A 25,830-nucleotide genomic window follows, 5' to 3' on the forward strand; every position below is an offset into this window, starting at 1 on the left:
AGATGTTTCGATTGAGATTAATGAAAGAGTCTAGAATTAATGTGTTTGTTTCTCTCCTTACTGAAAATTTGGAATGGAAAAGGTAATAATAGAATTAAGTATGCATATATGAATGTATAATTGCTGTCATATTTGTATGTAAAGGTGATGACCCAGAAATATATTGTCCACTAAAAAGAGATTTTTGTTTTTAATCTGAAAAACTGAATAAAATTTGTTTAAAAAAAAAGAGTTCTACTGAGATCAATTTTTCAAGTACCTCATTTGGTTCTCAATGTGGCGCTTGGCCATGAAGATGGCCTTATTAAAATAGAAATTTCTAGCTGGATTTTCATTTTTTCCCCATTGGCTTAAACTCTTCTTTTGTTTTTTCCTCCAGCTGACTTTGATCCCTCCAGTTATGATGGATAACTTTCAGTCTTCCTGGTGCCAGACAATACACACCAAACTGCAACTATATAGCTTTTCATGGCCAGCTATCATCCTGATAGTCTACGATGAACACACAATAAGACAAATTTCAAGCTGTGGGCCACTGATTTAGAGCTGCAAGCAGGTTTATCAGTTCTACCTAGAAAGATCTGGGCCACTCTACACATGTTTTTCAAACAGCCAGAAGGCTTAGTCACACGGGGCCTTATCCTTAGTCAGTTTCAGTGCCTCCCAACAGATATTACTGAAAGGAAAACCCCTTTGAACAAAGACTGTGTCCATGTGATGAAGGAATAATTGAAACAATGGACCATGTTATTTTTGTATTGTCCCCTCTATGCAGGTGCTCACCAGGGATTATTATCTTCTTTCGTAGTCCTTTTTATAATCTCTGGTTGATTCACAGATTACAGATTGATTTGTGACAAAGCAAAGAAATACTTGGATCAGATCTGTATTTTAATACAGAAGTTTCTTAAAGTCAATGTAAAATTGGAACCAGAAATTTTGTTTTTAGGTTTGAGGAACAAAGCTCTTGAAAGAAAATGTGGAACATTATATATGTTGATAGTGGTAAGAATCTAATATGCACAAAGACAAAAAGACACACTAATTCCCACAACTGAAGAATGGATAGTAAAGGTGATGCAATTAGCTGGGATGGCAAAACTGATTGTTTTAATTAAAGAAAAGAAATTATCTAATTTTGCTTCTTCTTGGAAATTGCTTCTGGATTTTTTTGCTCAAAACTGAAAAAAATGAAATTTCGATTTTAGATTTTTGATGATTAGAATGATTTGTGTTATACAAATGGCTTGAAATGTTGTGAAATGTAAACCACAATACTGTAATTTTACTGCACGGGGAAAAGTCAGACATCACTTTTTTCTCTCTTTGTACTTTCCTTTTTCTTTTCGTTCTCTAACTTTTGTTTTTTCTATATTTTTAATTTTATAATATAAACTTAATTTTAAAAAAACATGAAAAAGGATTATCCCCATTCCTTACTAAAGTTCCTGGTTATTCTGATTTGTTTAACCATAACTTGTTATTAGCAGATCAATCTGATCTTCTTTGATTACAGCTAAGTAATATTCTATAGTTTGCAGATATACCACTGTGTTTCTTCTAATCATTTTAGATATTTTAGAACAATATTTTTTATCCTAAATAATTGTGATTTTCTTGTACTATTATGCTCAATGGCTGAATAAAAATTGAGCCCATCAAAAAAGAAATAATTGAGGGCACCAGCATAAATTAAGCATATGTTTCCTCAACTAACAATGAATCTGTAATTGGAGATATGCTAAACCATCCATATCCTGCCAAGCTTAGTTGTACAGTTGAAAACCACATGCACAATTTGTCTTGCTAAATTTACAAGGAACCACAGATTCATTTTACTCAAGATTATGTTTTTATACTGGTGCATTCAAAAAATGCTTTATACTTCTTATTACTTTATCCAGTATAAAACAATAAAATTTTCTTGTATGAGACTTTTTAGGTCTCCATTAACCCATAATAACTACTAATTTAATTACATACTAAATCCACAAAGAATGAAAACAATAAAATAAGTGCTGTACTGCTATGCTGTTTATAGTTTAGATTATATTTATAGCATAATATACACACATATAAATGTGTACACTGAACTCACAAAATTCATGAGTTCAAGGGAGCTATAAAATATTTCCACTTTCCAATATATGAATATGTATATGCAGACATACCAGACTGTAAGTGTGTATTTACATCTAGTTAAAGTCATATTTAGAATAAGTCCATTAAAAGTGATTAAATTAATTTCACTTCCTCCATTTCAATTTGCATGGACAAATACATAAGCACACACACACATTCTAACACGTCTTCCCATTCAGTCTGGAACAGTTCAACAATCAATCTACAATTAACATGGAGTGGAGCCCTTGGATCAGGCTCAAAACAACCAATGTAACAATATCTTCCCACCAAATATATACATAAAGGAAAACCATCAGCAGACCATGAGGGGAAGGGCAATTTCCTATTATTATCCCTCTAGAACAGGGGTGTCAAACTGGTGGCCCTCGGGCCAGATGTGTAACATGCAGGCCACGCCCAACCTGGCTCCGCAAGGACAAAAAATACCACAACACATCATATGATGCAATAGAATTTGACACCTGTGCTCTAGAACCTGTTATTCTGAAATTGAAGGTGGCTGTGTTAATGCCAAATAGTAGCGAAGAACCCACAACCTTGGTTACAAGATTTCATATACAGTACTGAATGTGTCCTAAATGAAGAAGTCGTTCCTGGCCATGTAATTCTATGCTTTCAAATTGTGGTGCTGGAGAAGATACTCCTGAGAGTCCCTTGGACTGCAAGGAGATCAAATCAGCCAAACCTAAAAGAAATCAACCCTGACTGTCCTTTGGAAGGATAGATACTTAAGCTGAAGTTCAAATACTTTGGTGACCTAACAAGAAGAGAGGAGTCATTGGAAAAGACTCTAATATCGAGAAAGAAGGCAAAAGGAGAAGTGGATGGCAGAGGATGAAATGGTTCAACAGTTCATTGGCACAATGAATATGATTTTGGGAAACCTCCTGGAGACAATGGAGGACAGAGGAGCCTGGAATGCTATGGTCCATGGGGCTGTGAAGAGTCAGTCATGTCTTAATGACCGAAGAACAACAAAACCTGTTAGATCTGGGAGGATGGTTCAAGAATGGAGGCAAGACTCAGATAACAACAACAGCTCTTTATTAGTGACTTCAGATCTGAGCAACTAATCCCAGCCGCAGCAGCCCTTATATAGGGCTGGCTGCGGCTAGGCACCCAATGAAGGCGATTTGAGTTTGCCGCTCTTGGCAGAGCCAATCGCGTCAGTCCGTTTACTGGCCAATTGCATCAGTCTATGGCAACCAATCACGATCGGCTATCAGCAGGCCAATCAGAGTTGCAGGCTTTCGAGCCTGCTAGTCCAGAACAAAACCTATTCTAATGAAACTGAACAATAATTTGTCCCAAAGATGTTATATTTGTGGAAAATCCTCCTGAGCATTTCAGATATTCTTGAAAAATACGGAATGACAACGTTGTTGTTCTCTTCTCTATCCGTTGTAAAAGTGCTCCTACTGGATCTTTTTGTGGAGTTGACAAAGGCCCAGGTAGGATAGCTGTAAGTTCTGAGGGCTTCCTTGATAAGTTTTGTTCTTTTTCTGTTTCCTCTTTGCTAGTAGGCAAATCTTCAGCCCAGTGATGTGGAGTTCTGATTACTTACAGTTTGTGCTCCAGTGAGTAGTGAGATTCAGAAGGTGAATCAAACCCACCCACACAGCTCAGCTCAGGAGGATTTTCAACAACCACAACATACATGCACTTTAAGCCCAGAAACACATTAAGGCAGAAGCTTGTCCACCCCAAGGACAAAACACCACAAACAAACAGCCACTTTACAAATGCACGGCACAACACAGGAAAACAAATTCATCAGGACAGGATTGAACATTACATCTGCATCTGAAAGACAAGGGTCACTCTTTTGAGGAAAACAAGGTTCATATTCTGGATAGAGAGGACCATTGGTTTGAAAAAGGAGTCAAAGAGGCTGTCTATATTAAAACTGAACTGCCCTCCCTCAACGGAAGGGGAGGGATATGACAGCCATCTATCTCCTGTTCATGATGCAGCCCTTTCAGGTTCTACATCCATTTATACTCTGATTCAGTTGACCCTCAGGATACAGAGGAACATCTCAATGATTCTCAGAGTGCTAATGACAGGCTGGCTGAAAAGAATATGTAACTTCTTCAATTCCCACCCCCACCAATTAGTTAGATCTAAAGAAGCTTCTTGGATGAGAAGCAAAATGTTTTCAAAGAAAAAAACCAAGAAAGCCCAATTGCCTTTTGAAAAAAGCACCTTTGGGTAAACCATGACCTAGATGGTTGAGAATCTCCATAGATATTAGAATAATAATTTATTTATCTCACTGATAAGTTTCTGAATACAAGGAACATACAGTATTTAGCATTATGCAATATACCCATGTACAATAATGTCAGAAATAATATATGATTTTTAAAAAAAGATATGGATGGATGTTTCACATCACCAATAATATATTTATAAATAATATTTATAAACAGTATTTAAAGATCTTGCAGATATCTCATGAGCCACAAAATCAAAGATATAAGAAAGCACGCTCTAGTAATTTGTTACATAGATTATATATCATAAAAGATACCTTTGAAAATATTCTCAAAATTTCACTTAAACACAACCTTTCACACCAGATGTTGTTTAGCAATGCCCATAAGACTGTGTTTCTTTGCAGTTATGGCTATTATGGACCAATGTATCTGAAAGCTACCAGTTCAGGGAAAATGGAATTAGCATATACTATTAAAAATAACAACAGCGCACAATTACTGTCCACATTTTATGCTACATTTGTAACTTCTTCAGCCCAATGCAAAGTCTGTAATAACCTTTAAGCCTTTATGGTGAAGGCTCAGTATTTGAAGGGTTGCATCTTTGTATGCTTCAGTTTAATTTGAAGTTATCACCAGAGGCCATTTCTGAATGCCACCCTATACTAATTCATCAACAGACTTTACTTAATCAAGTTATGAAATATGTTTCCTAGAAAGAAATACAATGCTGATACTGATTTCCAGTTCCATTTTTTAAATCCTCTCGTGCCTTTCAACACTTCAAAATTCAGACCATACCGCCACCACCACCACCATCATCATTATTATTATTATTATTATTATTATTATTATTATTATTATTATTATTATTATCTTTTGGTCCTGAATTAGCTCACATTCTTCTTGTTTTTAAAATGTGGTTGCTATTCCATTCTTCATAAGTTATTTTATAATTCCTATTGCTTGTGAGTTAATTTATAATTGTGGATATGGCTTATTCAACTCTAAATCACACATTATTGTTAAATATATGCCTTCTCCTTGTTTAAGTACATGTAAAGGTATGTATCAAAAATACCCTCTTGGAATTAACATTAATATTTCCTAACATAGGAATTCATCCAACCATCAAGAACTGTGGACTTTTGTGGGCATGCAGATCAGCCCAAACACTTATTATGTGATAGTGGAAGGCAAACAGTAAAATTGACTGCAGCAATGGATTCTTGTTATCTATCATATTTAAACAGTTTTAACATTTCAATTATTTTTTCTTCCTCCCCCCAAAAAGGGAGATAAAAGGAAGGGATTTTTGTTTAAAAGTCCAGTTGATCTTTTAGAGTTTTGAAGCTTATCATATTGTTTTATGGTGTTTTTGTATGTTTATATCTATTTATTACTATTTTCATTGTTACATACATATTACATTAACATTACAGTGTGTGTGTGTGTGTGTGTGTGTGTGTGTGTGTGTGTATTGCTATAATAAGATTGTATATATTGATTATTTTGGTTTAGTACTGATTTTATTGTTTAGTTCTGACCTCTATATATTGCATTGTTAACTTCAACCTCAGGATGGCTGAAGAATTAAATGTGTAATGAAATGACCATTAGTATGAATAAGTAGGCAATTGGTATAACATTAGTATAACATTATTGGTAAATTATCTGCTAAGTAGTAAATGTATTTTGATGACCAGGGGAATGAAAGCAAAAACAGTTTCTCCCCTGTTTCTTAGTTATTGTGGTATTGGAGTGTTGGAGTTAGTTTCTTTGCTGTATGGAAATAAAGTATGAAAAATAATAGTAAAATGTATTAAACACGTCATAAGCTTAAAGAAAAAAATATCAGGAAAAAAATTAATAAAATGGAGAATTACATACCACTATTTGTGTTTGTTGTAGTCCTTCTCCTTCTTCCACCCTACAAAACAAGATTCCATATGGCAAGCGTTATAGCTCTACTTACTATGAAGTCAGTGGCAAAAAGTTTATTGGAGGTATATAAATATATATTTCAGCAGTGTTTTCACTTTTTCCCATTCTTGATCAACAGCGCATGATTCTTGAAAGTAGCAATCCTCAATATGATAACTATATTATAAGCAGTTTTTAAGTCCTACTTAAGAGGTGGAAATTTGAGCAAGGTGAGAAAGAGAAAGCTTTTAGCAAGGAATGCTGGCTTTTTAATATTGCAATTGAAATCCCTTAATGGCAGTAGCAGGCAATGGAAGGACTTGGGTGGCTACAGGTGAGGTAGGCCTGCTGGTAGGCATTGACACTTGACATGTGAACCCTCTTTCATGCTTAAGGAAGAGGGGTGTCTTGGAGATATATCAGTATGGGGAATAGGGGTGCAGTTTTCCTCACTGTCTGCACCTCCATTTGCCTTAACTCCCCATCAATGTTGCAGGCAGTTCCATGGATTAACCAAGGAGGCAGGAGGAGAGCTTTCCAATGCTTCCTGCAAGCTTCCCATAAGCAAAATCAATGGGGAAACTGGCGGGAAGTCAAAATCACAATTGTTCCTACTGCACCTATGGATGGCCATTTTGTTTCTCTGTTTAGGTTAGGAAATCTCTGAAATGATGACCCAATGGGCCGTGGGTTATCTAGCGAGAATCTAAACGTTCTGATCAACTTTATTTATTAGAAGAAAAATTAAGGTTACAAGAATTCCAACAAGTATCCTGTTTTCAAGAGAAACATTCATTTATGGTCAACATTAGGCCAACAAAACTGGGGAAAGGTTTCCAAGCCTGTCTCTTTTGGGAAGTTGGGGCAGTCTCTATTCCATGGTCCCTTCTTTTAACACTATAAGAAAGGACTCCTGACTGTACATATAAGATCCATTTTGTACTGCCTACTGTTTTTTGTTTTGTTTTCCCCCCTGGGGTGGTTGTCTTAAATTTTTCAGGTAAATACAATAGAGAGGAGGAAACTCTCTATTATCTATGTATAACATATGCATGCCTGTTCATATACTACAACAGAAGCATACATAATATTATTACATATGTACCATTTACTGTAGGGCAATATAATAGAATAGCATCTTATCATATTCCCTAATATTTTGTTTTTGTATATTGAATATATTGTAATACTATATTGTAATACTATATTGAATATATTGTAATACTATAGTATATTGAATATATTGTAATACTACTATAACACTTAGATTTATATACTGCTTCACAGGGTTTTACAGCTGCCTGTAAGCGGTTTACAGAATCAGCATATGGTCCCCAACAATTTGGGTCCTCATTTTACCCAACTCGGAAGGATGGAAGGCTGAGTCAACCTTGAGCCTGGTGAGATTTGAACTGCCAAATTGCAGGCAGCCGGCAGTCAGCAGAAGTAGCCTGCAGTACTGCATTCTAATCACTGTACCATAACAACTCTTATATTACATATTATGCATTTTCAATTGCCTATTCTGGTTTTATTTAAAATGTACCCTCTCTTTCTGGGGAGTTGTTTTAAATTCAGGTAAACATGACATCTGTAAATAAAATTCTATAAATTTCTTCAGGAAACTGGTAGGTAGAGCAATAGGAATAGAAAGGCATAAAATTGCTATTAGGAAATGGTCATCATTTATATATCTGTGTATGCACACAAGCACATATATATAATGTATTTGTTCTTTCTTAAGAGGAATATATGCTATGAATATTTGAATCTTCATTTATGGAATGCTGTGATGAAAGTCAGGAAAAATAATAGGTTGTAAATTTGAAAAAGCCAAACAAAGGTTTGATAATTCAATCTTGGAAATGTTCACTCCCAATAATATAACCTATTCATTGCCAGCCACTGTAAAAGTAGCTATTAAAGGGTTGACTTCCAGGCTGGAAGTTTTTATATGGTCATTGCTCTATGGTATAGATTGTCAGTCAAAGAAATCACTGTCGTATCTTAAATAACAAGATCCTTTAAACAGTTGAATTTACACAGGGTATAAATTCTACTTTTATTCACACCTAATTTGGACTTCAATTGGCAAGAAAATGACCACAAACTTCAAAATAGATTGCTAGCTAACATGTTAAACATGTGATATGTGAGAAATTACAAAATGCTTCCTATCTGCTAGGTGTGTGTTGTATCACCTGCCTTCCTCAGAAGTGTAGGGCTTGGGGTTTTATTTCTTGTTTATTTATTGGTGGAAAAGTTGCAGCTCTAATCTTTTATTTAACTTCACTTTGTCATTAGTAGCATAACAAACTAGAGCATGGTGTAATGGTAAAGCTACTAGACTAAACTGAGGAGATTTGGGTTAAAATCTATCGCTGGCTAAGGAGATTCCCTACATGATTTAAGGGCCATTTTTTTTCCTCTTCACCTAATTACCTCACAAGGATCATCATCCCATGGGGATTAGGATGAGAAAAATATGAGGATATTATGAACCCTATCACATCACAACAGCCTTGAATCCAACAATGTGAGGTAAATGTGGAAGGTTGGGGTTTGCCTCTTGACATCATGAGGAATGTTTTAAAATCTTCACATTGATGCAATTTCTACCATGTAGAAATCCCAGGGAAATGAAAAACAATCTCCGTGTAAGCAGCTTTGAATCTCTGGAGGAGGCAGAATATAAATCTAACAATAAATAAATATCCTAAGTTCTTTCCAATGGTTGGCTAGTGTCTGACTGAGGTCCTTGGACTCACTATAGTATTCACACAGGCAGTGGAAACCACTTTGCTCAGGGCTGGCTATAGCTACACTGGTATTCCAACAGTAAATCTGTAAAAGCATCTATGGCACGGGTGTCAAACTCGTGGTGTCATGTTGCCATCACGTGATGTATCACTATGTTTTTTTCCCTTCACAGAGCTGAGGTGAGTGTGGCCTGCATGTGATGCATCCAGCCCATAGTCCACCAATTTGACACCCCTGATCTATAGCTATCCTGCATCTTGTTAGTGCTTGAATTGCAAAGAGCAGAATTGGAACCAACCCTTTTCATCTAGTGATGGATCCCTAGAAATGTTCTGGAAAGCTACAGAAAGAGACCCTTTAAATAAAGTTGACTGGGGATGAGAAGAAACCATAAAATACGCTCCCAATACACTGTATACGGGTGTTTCAAATACTGTACTGACTAAACTCCTAGACTAAACTGTAACCAGCATCTCTCCAATAAGTTCATTTTGTAATGTTTCAGTTATTTATTCCAACATGTTCATAATGCATGTTAGAGAGAAGAGTTGCAAAGTCAATCACACAGAAGGGCTGAGGCAACTAAAGTGAATGGGATATGTATACATTCTAAATATTTGCACATGTAATGTTCTTAATGACCCTGTAGAATGACCATTATAAAAATGTAGTATCACTTCAGGTAGGCTTCTGTAATTTCAGCCTTTATCTGTTTTGATTTAGCACTTAGCACTTAGACTTATGCACCACTTCACAGTGCTTTTACAGCTCCCTTTAAGCGGTTTACAGTCAGCATATTGCCCCCAACAATCTGGGCCCTCATTTTACCCACCTGGTAAGGATGGAAGGCTGAGTCAACCTTGAGCCTGGTGGGATTTGAACTGCCAAATTGCAGGCAGCTGGCAGGCAGCAGAAGTAGCTGCAGTACTGCACTCTAACCACTGCACCACCCTGGCTCAATACTTTGTTTCTTCTTCACAACTTTTAACTAGTTTACCCTTCTGTTAGAAAGCTAATGAGAAATTTTCCTGGATAAGATTTTAGGAAAAAACAATTCCCTCCCCAAAAAACAAAACAAAACAAGTTTTACAGCATAATTTCTCTGGATCCAGAACAAACATTAAATACTCACAACATTCACAAGCCACACCAATCATCGCTTGTTAGTTTTAAAAGTTAAAACAATGATTGGTTTCCAATCACAGCTGACCAATAAAAATGTTCTATTCTATTCTATTCTATTCTATTCTATTCTATTCTATTCTTTGGCTTTATTTAATTTTGTTTGTTTAACCTCTTTACATTTCTGTCTGCTTGATTTGTTAGAACCAGTCAATAAATTGGGTAGATAAGTAAATGTATTGAAAAAAATATGTATTAAAAATGTTCTTTACATAATGTTCCCTGTCTCCAAGAGTAACGTCCACCTGAATTCATTTAATCTTAGGCTGGACCAGCTATAGAAATCCACAATCATTCCTGAACAATGAACTGTAAGTCCACAGCTAGCAAATAAAGAAAACAAGATCCAAAATGCAAATCATGCCAGAATCTGGTCATCAGATGACATTCCAATGAAACAGGGAGTCTTCTTAACTCTTACACCACAAGAAGCCAACACTCAGCCAAGACAAAGTCAATATAACTGATCTGGGGTTTCATGAAAGGCATCAAATTATTATTTCATTTATTGATCAGGAGTTGGGGAAAAGAAAAGATGCTGGTGGAGTTTTTCTGGCTCAGGTACCACAATAGCTTGAAGCACCATTCACCTGAATTAGAAGGCACCTTCCACTTGCTATTCTGTTTAGGAAGCCCTGGCTTAGACCTTTGAACATTGTTGCCTTTTTAAATGCAACCACCTATCCTCAATTTTTAAGATTATATTTGGATGGATGGATTCTTGTTTTAAATCCATTATTTTCCATTTTATCTTTATTTTTTTTCTTTTCTTCCTTCACAAATACACATACATATTATTATCAAATTACTAAAGAACTTCTCTATTCTTATTGTACAAGAGTGTAATTTTTCAGACCACAAAGTAATCTATATTAACCTCAGTAAATGTTTATGTGTTTAAGAATGGTGAATGTTTGTGTCTTTAAAATATAAGTGCACCAAACAATAAACAGCAATGGAAGGAAAATTAAAACGTGTCATGCATATAAATTAGGGTAGAGCAACAAAGCAGAAGGCAACTACAGGGAAGGCCCAATACCTGATAGTCCCTTATCCAATCCAGAGTAGTCTGCCATGTAGCTCTTAATTAATAGGTTACAAATTCTGCAGTTTTATCAATAGGATGCACTCTTCAATGCAACTATCAGAGTGGCTTACTCTTCAAATTCAATATTTTCCTTCTATTGGGGAAGTATATTCTGCAATAGAGCGAAATAGTCTTTGTGATGCTCCTTCTATTGGAGCATTCCCAAGCTGTTTGTCTCTTCCTGTCAGGCAGAGGCCATATGTGAAATTCCAATTAAACTGATTTATTACTAATCATGCCTATGCACAGGAATCTACTCAACTAACAACACTATCTTGGGATCAGATATGGCTCAAAGAAAATCAAGAAGGGTTGGATTTATTTCTGCTCTGCAGAGACTCTAGGCTGATTTGTCTTTTGTTTCTGCCAACAGATTCTGCCACTCCTTCTCCCGTTCTTCCTTTCCAGAGATTCAGTAAAGGTAGTAATATATCTTACTGTGGTTTTGATAGTTATTCTGTTATTTGCTTTAACTATTATTAATATTATGTTTATATCTCTATATGTGGTGCTGAAAACAAGGTAGGACTACTTCTATTGATGTTTCAGGCTGGAAAGTAAAATCATGTACAAAATGTGCAGATAAATTTACACGCATACACACAATCTACATAAAGAAATTAAAGTACATATGCTACCCTAGGATAGACTAATATGAACAGTATACTAGTATCCCAGATATATTTTGTGCAGCAAAAATCAATTGCACTGCTTTCAGATATTTTCTATATATCTCATTCACACCTCAGCACCAAAATTTCTATTTCTTAGTACTTTTTGATGCCATCTTTTTATTGCTCTATTATATCAAGTGACAATTGTATAGAAATGGAACCTAACAGACGGACAAAGGAATAGAAAAACAATGAACTAGTTGGCATTTGTTTTCTGCAATCAAAGAGAAAGCTGTGTATGTGTCATTTTGAAATACAGTGCATATACTGTAAGTCTTCAAGAGACAGCTTGAATTAAAAGGTCATAGAAGAAAACAAAACAAAATAGCTTGGGGTTACTTGTAAAGGCTACTCATATTAATAATGGCAGAAGTTAGAAGGTTACATGATGCTCATATTGAAAGCTTCAGTTTTGGGGCACAGTTCAAAAGGTTGTTCTTAACTTTTAATGGAATTTAACAGATAACAGATAATCGGGGCTGGAAGGGACCTTATAGGTCATCTGGTCCAACCCCCCGCCCAAGTGGGAGACCCTACACCATTTCTGACAAAATTAATCCAATCTCTTCTTGAAAGTCTCAAGTGATGAAGCTCCCACAACCTCCAAGGGCAAGCTGTTCCATTGGTTGATTGTTCTCACTGTCAGAAAGTTTCTCCTTATTTTCAGGTTAAATCTCTCCTTGTTCAGTTTCCATCCATTATTCCTTGTCTGGCCTAGAGGCGCTTTAGAAAATAGATTGACCCCTTCCTCCCTGTGCACTTTTTCTAGAGTCTCAACATCTTTTTTATAATGTGATTAACACAACTGGATGCAGTACTGTAGGCATGGTCTTACTAGGGTTTTATAGAGTTGATATTAGTATCTCACTTGATCTTGATTGTATCCCTCTGTTAATGCAATTTAGGATTGCATTAGCTTTTTTGGCTGCTGCTGCACGCTGCTGGCTCATATTTAGCTGGTTGTCCACTAAGACTCCAAGATCCCTCTCGCAGTTACTGCTATTGAGCCTGGTTTCACCCACTCTATATGGGTACTTTTGGTTTTTGCCAAAAGTAATGCCAAAAGTAGTTTAAATCTTAATGGCTCTGATCCTTCTTTTGGATTCTGTTCAGATATAGGGCACTTTCAAAGATGCTCTGTTCACAGAGAATCTTCCCTACACTTCTTCCATACTATAAAATGCACTCCTTTGGAAACTGAGTTTGGTTTTAACTATTTCTGCTTTCAGAAGAATAACTAAGAGGCAGCTCTTTCCCCAAGCTTTTAATTATTATTTGCACTCTAGAGTGTTAAACCCTCTAGCTACCAGCTAGCTACCACTCTAGCTACCATTAAACACTCTAGCTACCAAAATAAACTATAAATGCAGTCTTATGTATGTATGATGGAAATTGTATGCTACTTCAGCATATGCATGAATTTCTCTCTGTCTGTCTGTCTCTGTCTGCCTGTCTGTCTCTGTTTCTCTCTGTCTGTCTCTGTCTGTCTGTCTGTCTGTCTGTCTGTCTGTCTCTCTCTCTCTCTCTCTCTCTCTCTCTCTCTGTGTACAGCACCTGGACAGCAACATTACACACCAGGTGCTGACCAGGTGTGTAAGGGCTGCCTTCTCCATCATTTCAGCCCAAGGCCATACTAGTTTGCAACTGACTATAGCCTAAAAACCTCTGGAAATATTAGATTGGGAAATTTGGCATAATGACTTGGAGATGCAATTATGACTCAGGAATTCAAACCTGGTTTCCAGTTGCCCTTTCTTTCTCCCTGTGGCCTACCTCTGATCTGTCCTATTGAAACCAACTATTAACAATAAAGGATTCTCAAAAGAACTACCACTTTATTTGATCCACAAAGTTTTTTACAAATGGCAAATTGCGAGATAATCATGAATTTTAAACCCATAAATTTCTGAATGTGTCAGGATTCCAGGGAGCAGTTGCTTGCCTTCTTTAGCCAGAAGAAATATTTTCCTTCATAATCTGGATTTGGCAATTCCGAATCAGCTCAAAGATCACACTCAGGACCTTGATCTAGTGATTCTAAAGTGAATGGGGTGAAGGTGGGAGACCAACCATGTGACTGGGAGAAATAAAGATTGATTCCCTTCCCTCCACTTTCAGCATGTGCTTCATGGATTCTTATTTGAAGAAGAGACTCTGATCCTCATAAACAGAAAGAAAATTGATATTTTCTATCAGCTATATCCAGTTCATTAGTTAAGCAAAATTAACAATTAAGCGGCAGACCTTCTGACATGTTTTCAAGAAGATCATCAAGTTTCTAGAAAATAAGAGATGACATCTCTTTTGTCATTTTCATTCCCATTATGTTTGCTGTCTGCAAGCATGCTGGATTAGAGTTTTATATGAGTTTGGACAATTAATATTCATGGCTGAATACCATTTTCAATTAAATATACAATGTAATTTTAATCACTTTATAGATTCTTAATTTTTGCAGACATTAGAACTTCGGGAGAGATAGAGAAGTTCACTTTCTCTTTAAAATTAATTTAAATATTATTTAAACTCCTCCCTAAGATAGCTGCTGAAGAATACTCACTATCTGTTGTGCCAGAGATTGTTCTTCTTATGCAGTCTTGACCTCTGGATTTGAATGGAGGCACTTAAAATGACCCAAAATTACTTTTGGACAGTTATGGATCCACTTGGGAGGGAAAATCTTGAAGACTGCAGTTCCTTGAAGCAGCCGGAAAGTCAATGAGTATTTCCATCTCTTCCTACCAGAAGAAGTTTTTTGTAAGAATGTTTGGTGCTTTTAAGTTCACTTTTTGAACTTTTGCTTTTGTTCTTATCTTTAAAGTTTAATTGGCTGGCTGAATGCTGATTTATTTCAATCCCTAGATTCATTGTTTTCTTTCTTTCTTTCTTTCTTTCTTTCTTTCTTTCTTTCTTTCTTTCTTTCTTTAATTTATTTGGGCAATTCCCAGAATTCCACAGCAACAATACTGGCTGGGAAATTCCAAGAATCAAGGTTCAGTCAACTTAAAGTTGCTGCAGGTGAGAAACACTGCAATTATGCATTGAAGACTTTTTACAGACTGGGCTGAATGGTTCTAGGGAAAGAAGCTAGCATCAAAGCAGTTAAAATTCCTTAGTTATTCCCTAATTATATAAATTTTTCTCCTCATATAAACATATGAAGAATGGTTTCAGGAACTAGTTATGTCTGGTTTAATGAAAAGAAGGAATAGGGGTGATACGATAGCGGTGTTCCAATACCTAAGGCACTTGCCACAAAGAAGAAGGGCTCGACTTATTCTCCAAACTACCTGAAAGTAGGACAAGAAGCAACAGATGGAAAGTAATCAAGGAGAGAAACAACCTACAACTAAGGAGGAATTTCCCGATAGTGAGAACAACCACTGGAATAACCACTGGGGACTTTTAAGGAGAGATTGGACAGTCATTTGTCCAGAATGGTATAAGGCAGGGGTCCCCAGCCCCCAGTCCATGGACTGGCATTGGGCCGTGGCATGTCAGAAACTGGGCTGTGCAACAAGCAAAGCCCCATCCACAGGAGGCAGGCAACACACAAAACCAGGCCCCCTCCGGTCCATGGAAAAACATATCTCATGGAACCAGTCCCTGGTGCCTAAAAGATTAGGAGCCACTGGTATAGTGTCCTGCTTGTGCATGGGTTTGCACAAGATAGAAGACCTCCCCAAGGTCCCTGCCAACTCTGTAATTCTGTTATTCTCTGACTGTTCTTATCAATTTCTGCTTTTCATATGGAAACAGAGCTGGATTTTATTAACCTGCAAAAACGTTTTGATTCAAAATAGTAAGAAAATATCTTCTCGGTCTTCTTTTCTTGCTTCCTGCTTTGAACAACAACATATTGGATTATTGAGAGAAGGAAGAGACTGACAGCCAAAGGAGAAAACAGGGTCTGGCTAGCAACATGCAATATTTAGCTGATTTTTTTTTTTTTCTAAAAGATTTGATGAACTTATAAAGACCATGGAAAACATTTTGAAGAAACAAAATGAACCCACAAGAAGAATTTATTTTCAAAGTAGCAGATTCGTTGGGAAGAAATATAGGCACGGAAACAACATAGATTATTGAAACACTGAGAAGAAATGTGATTTCCCTGCTATAAACTGGCTAGGAAGAAATATAGACAGCAGACTCATACACGTTCCATAAGCTTAACATTATCCTTTTATATAATAGAGAACTCTCTGAGTGAATAAGTGGCAAATGTTTTTTTTAAGGGGTTTGAAGGAAAAATGGACTTAATACATCTAACTGAGGAACAATCTCATTTGGTTATTAGGGGGAAGATAGCTTGGCTTAGGAGATTGGACTTATTATATTCAATCAATTAGCAATTGATAAGAGATTGTATAAACAAACAAACATGGATATTTGATTCAGGATCAACTAAGGTTAATATTTGGGATGATTTGGGATTAAAGCCATGATAAATTTTCTATGAATTGATTACAATAACAGTTTATTAACAGAGCGATTTGGAATTTCAACCTTATCTTTCTCTTATTATGGTTCACAATTTTTATTACTTTTATATAATATGGTTATTATTGTTGTTTTCCCTGTTAAACTATTTTGTTTTTAACATAGTTTATAGATGACAGGCTAACAATTTTTAAATAAATTTAGTAGTTTAATAATTTTTTTTAAAAAAATTGTCCTGTTTCTCAATGAGTGGGAAACTAAAATTGCTGCATTATATTAATTAGCATTCAAGAAGGGAGGATGATTATGTATGTATGCGTTGGTCTTTTTTTCTTTTTCTTTTTTTAAGACACTTTTTAATGTCTTCTTTGTTGTGTTTTTTAAAATTCTTTTGTTCTTTTTTAAATACTTTGGCATTTTGTATGTTAACCTTCTTTGAATGAACTAAAATTTCTGAAAAAGTAATTTAAATATTATTGTTATTCTATAAGAGCAAGGCAATGAAAATAAACACAATATATTAAACATATTGTCAAATATATACTTTATATATTTTGAAATCACATGTTAAATAAACAGTACACTAAGTAAGTCTACTCTGGCAGATATCCATTCCCTTTAAAAAAAACCCTTTCATTTCTTTATTATATATTTTGGAAGACTACAAGGAATAGGTGGTACAAATAAGAAAATCAGGTGAACGTAGGGAAATATAGTTGGATAAGCAAAACCCTGAAATATCATAAAACTAATATATCCCGAAACATCCTTAGAAAAGGTACCCATTCCTTAACAAATTGCAATTTTCCTCCTGGATAACGCCCTCTTTATTGTACTGTTACAAAAACATACATAACTATGACTTGCATACTAAAGAACGTAAAATAATTCATTTCATAATCCCATTCCAGAAGAGGTCTTTGAAAATCCAAAAGGGTCATAATAGACTATGGGGCAAACCAAACCAAACCAAACTCTTAGCAACTCTTCTTGCTCAAGTTTAAATCTGAGGTTTTCAGAGCCTTGCAAAATCTTGATAGATAACATTAGCAGTCTAAAACCAATATTCAGCTAAAAGTAATGCTCAATACCTTGAGCACCCTGAATGTTTAGACACACATTAATCAATACTAAATCTTATTTTCATAGGAAGTTGTCAATTTCTAGAATCAGTTTCATGCTCATTTTGTATGCTCTGATGGCAGACAGTCTTATATTAGACATTAAAATGAAATAATACTAATACTAATAATAAATGCCTGTAGGAAAGAACTGGTGGGACCATAAGCCTGGAAAAGTGGTTGAAAATGAGTATGCAGAACTACTGTGGGACTTCTGAATACAGACTGACAAGTTTTGGAACACAATACCCTGGATATCATGATTGTGGAGAAGAAGAAAATGTGGATCATCGACATTGCCATACCTGGTGACAACACAATCGATGAGAAACAACTTGAAAAAAATCACCAGATATCTGGACTTGAAAATCAAACTGCAGAGACTCTGGCATAAACCAGTGCAGGTGGTTCCAGTGGTACTCGGCACACTGGGTGCTGTTCCTAAAGACCGAGGCAAGCACTTAAAAACAATTGGAGCTGACAAAATCACCATTGGTCAGCTGCAGAAGGCCACCTTACTGGGATATGCTCACATAATCCGCCGATACATCACGCAGTCCTAAATGCTTAGGAAGTGTTCAACTAGTCATTTGTGATACGAAACCCAGCATAGTTATCTCGTTTGCTGTGTACATTGTTATTTTTTGTGAATAATAATTGTTAGGAATGATAGTCACCTAACAGTTGGGTTGGCAATATATAGACCAGGATAGTCATTTAATACTGTTGTATCTTTAAGAGAATGCTGTAATTGTGATTGGCTGAGGTTCCTCCAATGGCCATAAGATGGAGCCAGAAACCTGGTTTGTTCTTCTTGCATTCCCTTTTGCCTTTTGCCTGATCATCATTCTGCTTGAATTGCTGTGAGTCTTGCAACTGTTCACAAACTCCGTTTATTGAACTTTGTTTATAATACTGGTAAAGAAAAGGACCTTGTTTTTGGATTATCCCTGGATTGATTGTTTTGAATACTAACTGCTTTAACCATGTATGATTTGGACTGTTTGTTGGACTTTGTTTACCTGTTTACTGGAAGTAAAACTTACATTTTACGTTTCAGTGTATCTGTGTGCTGGTTGTGTGTTATTCGTCACCACTCTCACTATGTTTCCCTGAGTGCACTCATTCTCCTAACAGGGAATATCTCAACAACAATAACAACAACAACAGCAATAATAATAATAAATGAGAAAAGAGTTTAAAGTTCAGCAAAGCAAGAAAGCTAAAAGGAAGAAAAAATGTTAACATATTTGAAGAATTTGTCCCGCAAGCTATTTATGAAAAACAAGAAAATTATTTTTCCCAAACAACTCAGTTGCCAGGTTTCATGTGTATATATTTACTATTATCAGTAATTAGCATGGACAATCCCAAAGGCAGTGGCGTTTCATTATTCCAGACTTAATCCTTTTATATGCATAATGGCAGAAAAATAGAAACAGAAAGGAAGACACCAGGTGATTCCTCTCCCCTTGATGAAAACAATTTGATGGATTTGGATGATGTATCTGCCAAAAAGGATGTACATTTGGATTCTTCATTTGTGGGCAGACATGTTAATAAAATTCACTGCCCTTTGCTAAGTTCACTGCCCTTTGCTAATATTCATTTTAAATATTATTTCTCACAGAGAAGAGAATTGATGAATTATTGTCTTTTTTCAGGAATGCAGAAATCATCTGCAATAAATTGCTAGCATAATTGTTTTTGTTATGGAAAGCAGAAAAAATATAAATTTAAATATACTGAACTATTTCTGGCTGACAGTGTATTTAATGTTAGCAATTCTGAGCTATAATTGTTTTTGTTTCATTATACTAAGGTTGATTTTAACAAACTCAGAAACTGATTGCATTGTGGTCTTTATGCATGACTGACCAAATGAGAATGTAGTCCTACTACTGATAAGAAAACAAACACTAAATCTTAGAACCCATTTCTCTTCTTTATGATCAGTTCTGCAAAGGACTAAAATCGGTTATTGAACAGTGGGAATTTACTTAGAAAAACAAGTTCTAATGCACACAGTAGTAATGTCTTTTCTAATACTTCAAGGACAAATATCTAAAATTATCTCCCGCTTTTTAATATAGAAACTTCCCAGTTTCTTTCTATTTTCTATTCTTTCTATAAATACCCCCACATCTAAAGAAGCATTAATCACCTCATGGAGCCAACCTGTATCATTTTCTAGCTAGCTTTAAACAGCCAGAAGGGACACAGATCTAAAATATAAGTGGCCGAATTCCACAACCCTGACCACTTCATCAGGACTAAGAATTTCAAACTGTTTCCAAATAACCAGGTAAGACTATGACTCAAGAAACTTCATAGGATCTTGACAGCTGAAGTCCAATTCCAAGTGAATCTAAGCAATACCTTTGTCCCAAAGTACTAGGTTAAGGAAAGATTGTCATGGAGAAAATACATCTATGTGGGCATTAAGAGTTGACTAACTTCATGGCAGATAATCATAACAAAACACTAGGTTATGAGAGCACTGTTTTGAGACACACAAAAAAAACCCCAAAAGTTAAAGTGATTCCCACTGTGACCTGAGGCAGAGATAACCTGGATCAAGCCCATGGTTGCCATAAGCATCCTAGATCCTACTTCTGCTGCTGGCTGCAGTTCAGCAGTTCAAATCTCACCAGGCACAAGGTGGACTCAGCCTTCCATCCTTTCGGAAGTGAGTAAAATGAGGAGCCAGATTTTTGGGGGCAATAGGCTGACTCTGTAAACTGCCTAGAGAGGGCTGTAAAGCACTGTGAAGCTGTCTAAGTGCTATTGGTATTGCTAGAAAGCCATCAGGGATTTTCAGATCTTACCCCTGAATTCATGGCCATTGCCAATGTATGAAATCTAGCAGGGAGTATCTGTGAGAAGGGGCCCTCCCACTGCATCCAGCCAGGCTTCAGTAATGGCCAATCCTGTCATCTGCAATTAAATTATGAAGAAGGAAGGTTCATTACAGTTCTGCATTAAGAAGTAAAATTGGGAAGCCAGGCCTGCTGGAACTCTGATTACTTTGTCCTGTAGCAAAGCCCAGCAGGCTAGAGGTGATTACTAGACATTAAGAGCTCTGAAACTGGCTTATCAAGGTCTCCCGTGATATATCTCCCTCTGCTACAATTCTTTCCTTAGCCAAATCTTTTCCTCTCTGGTTTTAGAAATGTCAACAATCACCTTCCCTACATCCAGAGATATTTCTGGAGCAGTGAAATATTACAATGTATATCAAAATACATTTCAATATGTGAAAGGCTGAGGGTGGTTCCAAAAATAGCAACACTGATACTTCTGTTTTTATAATAAACAGTTCGTTATTCTTATCTCCATTCAAATATGTATGCATTCATTCATTGAGACTGCTTAACACAATTTTCCAAATTTAATTGTTAAAGAATAGATGCAAGTAAGAAATTAAATTTATCTGGTGACTTTCACAGCAGGGGTGGGATTCGACCAGTTCACACCTATTTGGTTGTTAACGTTCTAAGCAGTTTGGAGAACCAGTTGTTAGAAGAAATTACTGGCCTAATCCTGTCAGGAAGGCAGGAAGGAAACATTCTGGTGTTGCTTACAGAAACTGCCTCTAGGTTAACCCTTATTACATTCTTGGCAGGACTGGACTTCCTGTCTCAGGAACGTCTCTGGAGTTCCTTTTCCCCTCTTTTGCTGGTAATTTGCTTGTGTGGAGTGACCATTTAAAGATACAGTGGCACTGAAAAAAATGACTTATGACCATTTTTCACACTTATGACTGTTGCAGCATCCCCACAGTCATGAGAGGCCAGGCGAGGAGATGCGTGCCTCGATGTGAGTGATATTGAGTTGGCCACACCCAGCCAATAACATGACCACCAAGCCACATCCACCACCTAAGCCACGCCCACAGAACCGGTTGTTAAAAAATTTGAATCCCACCCCTGTTTCACAGCCATGTGCAAGTCTTTAAAAAGGTACACACTGAACCATTAAATCATTTCCCATCTTTGATTTAGATATCTCTAAGACTAAAGAATTCTATAGGCATAGTCTGCTTAACAGGATAAATGCGTGGTGGATTAACTTAGTGGTTGGTAAGCCATAGGTCTATCACTTTTTGTTTCGTTTTGTTTTGTTTAAATTAGAAACTGAAAGAGCACTAATCAACCTTGGGTGCAAGAGTAATAAAATCATTGTCAGCCATCCCAAATTGGTCAGTTAGAAAAGAAAGACTCTAAAGTCCGTTGTTAGCAAAAATACACTTCACTAAAGCCAAGTGGTTACCGACGCAAAGCCGGATCTGGGATTTTTGCGCCCAAAGCATATGGTTAACTTTTCCTTTGTCCCAACCCCAACCTCGATTAACTGTGAGTGTCCAATTAGGTGCTAATCAATTGTTCGGGTAAACAGTCCTTGTCTTCATGGGCTGGATGGTTCTGCATTCCAAAGTGTGACCTTGGAATAGCCAGCTGTTCCCACGAGACAGCACAATGCATAGTTTCGATTCTTCTCATGCTACTCCCCATTATCCCCCACACATACCTCCCCCCCAGCTGAGTATGGCAAGCTAATAGCAATGATGGCAGTCCTGACAATGATAAATAAATAAAGCTGTGTCTTTGAATCTAACCACTCATATTTATTTTTCCAAATGAAACCTTGGTTGAATGTCCAGATCTTTTACACAGAAACCTATACCAACTTAGCCAAATTTCCTTCATTTTTGCAGCCTAATTTAGGTGAAGAAAATGGGTATATACAAGAGTGGGATTCTACCAGTTTGAACTGCTTCGGGCGAACTGGGTGTTAAGTTTTCATCTGGTTCGCTGAACTGGTATTTCAACTGACCGGCTGGTCCTGCCCACCATGCCCCTCCCTCCCAGGAGTCTCCACGTGGCCCATTTTCGATGCAGACAAGTGCAGGGGTCTGCGCGGAGGTTCTGGGAGGGGGAAAATGGGCCTTCTGGAAGTCCAGAAATGGGCCTGTTTCTGGCTTCCAGAGGGCCTCCAGAGCCTGGGGAGGCCATTTTCATTCTCCCAGAGGCCCAGAGGAGGCTTCTGGACCCTTGGGAAAGTGAAAAATGTCCCTCCTGAAAGTCCAGAAATGGGCCTGTTTCCAGCTTTCAATGGGCCTCCAGAACCTGGCGGAGGCCTCCAGACTCTCGAGAAGGTGAAAAATGGCCCTCCCGGAAGTACCGGAAGTGGAAACAGGCCTGTTTCCAGCTTTCGATGGGCCTCCAGAACCCGGCGGAGGCCTCCAGACTCTCGGGAAGGTGAAAAATGGCCCTCCCGGAAGTACCGGAAGTGGAAACAGGCCTGTTTCCAGCTTTCAATGGGCCTCCAGAACCCAGCGGAGGCCTCCAGACTCTCGGGAAGGTGAAAAATGGCCCTCCCGGAAGTACCGGAAGTGGAAACAGGCCTGTTTCCAGCTTTTGATGGGCCTCCAGAGCCCGAGGAGGCTGTTGTCACCCTTCCAGAGGTCTGGAGGAGGCCTCTGGACCCTTGGAAAGGCAACCAATGGCCCTCCCGAAAGTTCCAGCAGGCCATGCCCACCACGGCTATGCCCACCCAGCAAGTGAACCAGTTGCTGGGATTTTTGAATCTTACCCCTGGGTATATATAGTTGTTAAACAGAAATATGCAATCTATTGCCATAAAGTAGAGATCTACCAGTAGGTCCACTTCTCTATGCTGAATTAAATCAGCATTTCATGTTTGAGGTAATATTTAATTGAACCGCTGTAGTTGTCTCAAAATTAATGTGAAGAATGGACAAGATTATATGTTTGTATATATGTATTTTGCATTATGTATATAATGGATAATAATCCCTGATTATATGTAAACAGAAACTGTTCATCCAATAAACTAGGGAAAGACTCTTTTGAGACATTTGCCAGGCCTCGGTTCCTTCTGTGGACTCAACTGCCTCTTATCTGATCATTGTCCAGCCTGTAGCTCTTCTTCCTGTCTTCGAAAGTCATTTCCATATACCATTTGTCCTGGCACCTCAATATATTTTATTCAGATTCTGATGCCTGTAGCCTCAAATTAGGATAGGCCTAATTGTCATCTCGAAAGCAAATAAATGCCACTGTTGAAAGGCAATAACAATCTTACCTTTAAACATGATAAAAGACAATGCTGAGATCAATTTTAATGTAATTTTAAAACGATAACAATAATAAATGGAGACAGATCCTGATGGTTCAACACATTTTCCTTACACCAATACCCAGTTTTGTATACCTGCATTTTACAGAGAAAGAGGAATCTCAGAGGTAAAGGCTGTTTTGCAATAAAAATAACCATGTTTTGGCAGGCTATCAAGTCGCTGCCCAATATTACTTTAAGTGTCTCTTTGTCACCATTATTTCCAACCTGTGTACTATAATAGCCCTACCTAAACAATATTTTGTTTGATGTAAGCAAACTGAAAAAACATTATCTGTGGTTGACCCATGAAAAGCTTGAAGAAATCAATAAAAATGGAATATGTTTTTTTGCTTTTGGAACATGGTATTAAATTGCAATAGAAGTTGAAGAATAACTTCAACTTGCCTCATCACTTTCTTGCTCTTCATACACATACAGATGTTTTGCTTGGAAATCAGCCCATTGAAAGATTAGTTCTGTGCAAGATAGCAAACAGTGGGGCTATGTTAACATAAGACTAGATGGAAACAAAAAACACTGCATGGCAGAGGTGGTATTCAGCAGGTTCTGACCAGTTCTGGAGAACCGGTAGCGGACATTTTGAGTAGTTTGGAGAACTGGCAAATGGCACCTCTGACTGGCACTGCTCCCATCTATTCTCTGCCTCCCGAATCCCTGCTGATCGGCTGGGTCTTCTTTTGTTGCCCTGCATAGGAGAACGGACCTGGAAAGCAGGTTAGTCGGGTGGGGAGGGAATGGGGATTTTACAGTATCCTTACCCTGCCACGCCCACCAAGCCATGCCGCGCCCACCAAACCACAGCGCGCCCACCAGGCCACGCCCACAGTAGTAAAAAAATTTGAATCCCACCACTGCTCCATGGGTATTTTAAATAAAGGTTTTCCTTTGCATAACAAATGTAACCAAACCAGCAGCTAATCTACGTATCAAGCTCGTCTAACAAACATCTAGAATATATTGCTAAGCAATATTTGCAGAGGTGGTATGCAGCAGGTTCTGACCAGTTCTGGAGACCCGGTAACAGACATTTTGAGTAGTCTGGAGAACCAATGATAATCTTCCCCCAGGAGTGGGGTGGGAATGGAGATTTTACAGTATCCTTCCCCTGCCAAGCCCACCAAGCGACACCCACCAAACCACGCCACACCCACTAAGCCACACCCACAGAACTGGTAGTAAAAAAAATTTGAATCCCACCACCGAATATTTGGACTACAAACTGACTGGATGCACCAAAGGGAGGAATCAGACCTTGTGGTTAAGATAGATTACTTATACCACTAATGGACAGTTATTTAAAGGGCATCTTTTCTAATGTATGGCTGTGAGAGATGGACCATAAGGAAGGCAGGGCCCTAAAGAATTTGAATTGTAGTATTGCAGAAGGCTGTTGAAAGTCCCTTGAACTGCAAGGAGGTCAAACCAAGACTGGGTGGGCTGGCAAGGCTGAGGGCAGGAGGGGAAGTAGAAGTCAGCAGCCCCCCCGCCCAATACCTGGATGGCAGCCTAAACTATCTCAAAAAGATATTTTTAGGGTTCTTTAAAAGACACTGTTTAGAGTTTTTTTTAAAGACACTTTTTACAATTTTTGAAAGGATGAGCTTTCCAGCAAGGCAAAGAAACTCTCCCCTTCTCCCCACCCCCATCCACAGTCTGCCCCCAAATGTCAGAGAAGGAATTTGAGCACTTCAGGGAGCTGAGCTGGTGGGATTTCAGCATTCAGATTGGCTGTTCGGGTATGCAGCCCCATTGTAGAGATAGAGGTCAGGCAGAGGTCGCGAGCAGCACACTGCCGTATCTCCCATGCCTGCATACCTCAAACATTATCTCACCCAGTTCACACCGCCGGGATGTGGCAGAACTCTGCCCCTGGCTGGTGGGTGATCTCACCTAGTTCACATCACCATTTCCTGGCTTGTATGCTCTTTTAAGATTGGTGAAGAGAATCCACCAATGCAAATGCTGTTTCTACATTACCTTTTTTCTGCTGGTATAAACTGTATAAAAAGCAATAAACGCTGCATAGGCAGTCAGACATCTTTGCACCCTGCAAATGACTGGTCATTGACACCATCCCCCACCACTCTGCAAATTGGCTGGGGACAAGTGTC

The 25,830-nt window shown here is 37.7% G+C and overlaps 1 protein-coding gene across 2 annotated transcripts in view; it reads right to left on the reverse strand.

Moving 5' to 3' along the window:
* FGF14 (fibroblast growth factor 14) overlaps window positions 1-25,830 on the reverse strand; it is a 321,475-nt gene that overhangs the window by 154,190 nt on the left and 141,455 nt on the right. Inside the window, exon 2 of one of the 2 annotated variants that reach the window (XM_087937936.1) lies at window positions 6,255-6,294. The exons of the other annotated variant lie outside the window; for it this stretch is intronic. Coding sequence (XP_087794062.1) covers window positions 6,255-6,294 — 40 coding nt within the window. The remainder of the gene's footprint in view (window positions 1-6,254; window positions 6,295-25,830) is intronic. 2 annotated transcript variants of the gene reach the window in all.

The sequence above is a fragment of the Pseudonaja textilis genome, chromosome 8 (assembly GCF_049901715.1).
Source record: "Pseudonaja textilis isolate UNSWEBS1 chromosome 8, rPseTex1.2, whole genome shotgun sequence".
NCBI classification, from domain to species: domain Eukaryota; kingdom Metazoa; phylum Chordata; class Lepidosauria; order Squamata; family Elapidae; genus Pseudonaja; species Pseudonaja textilis.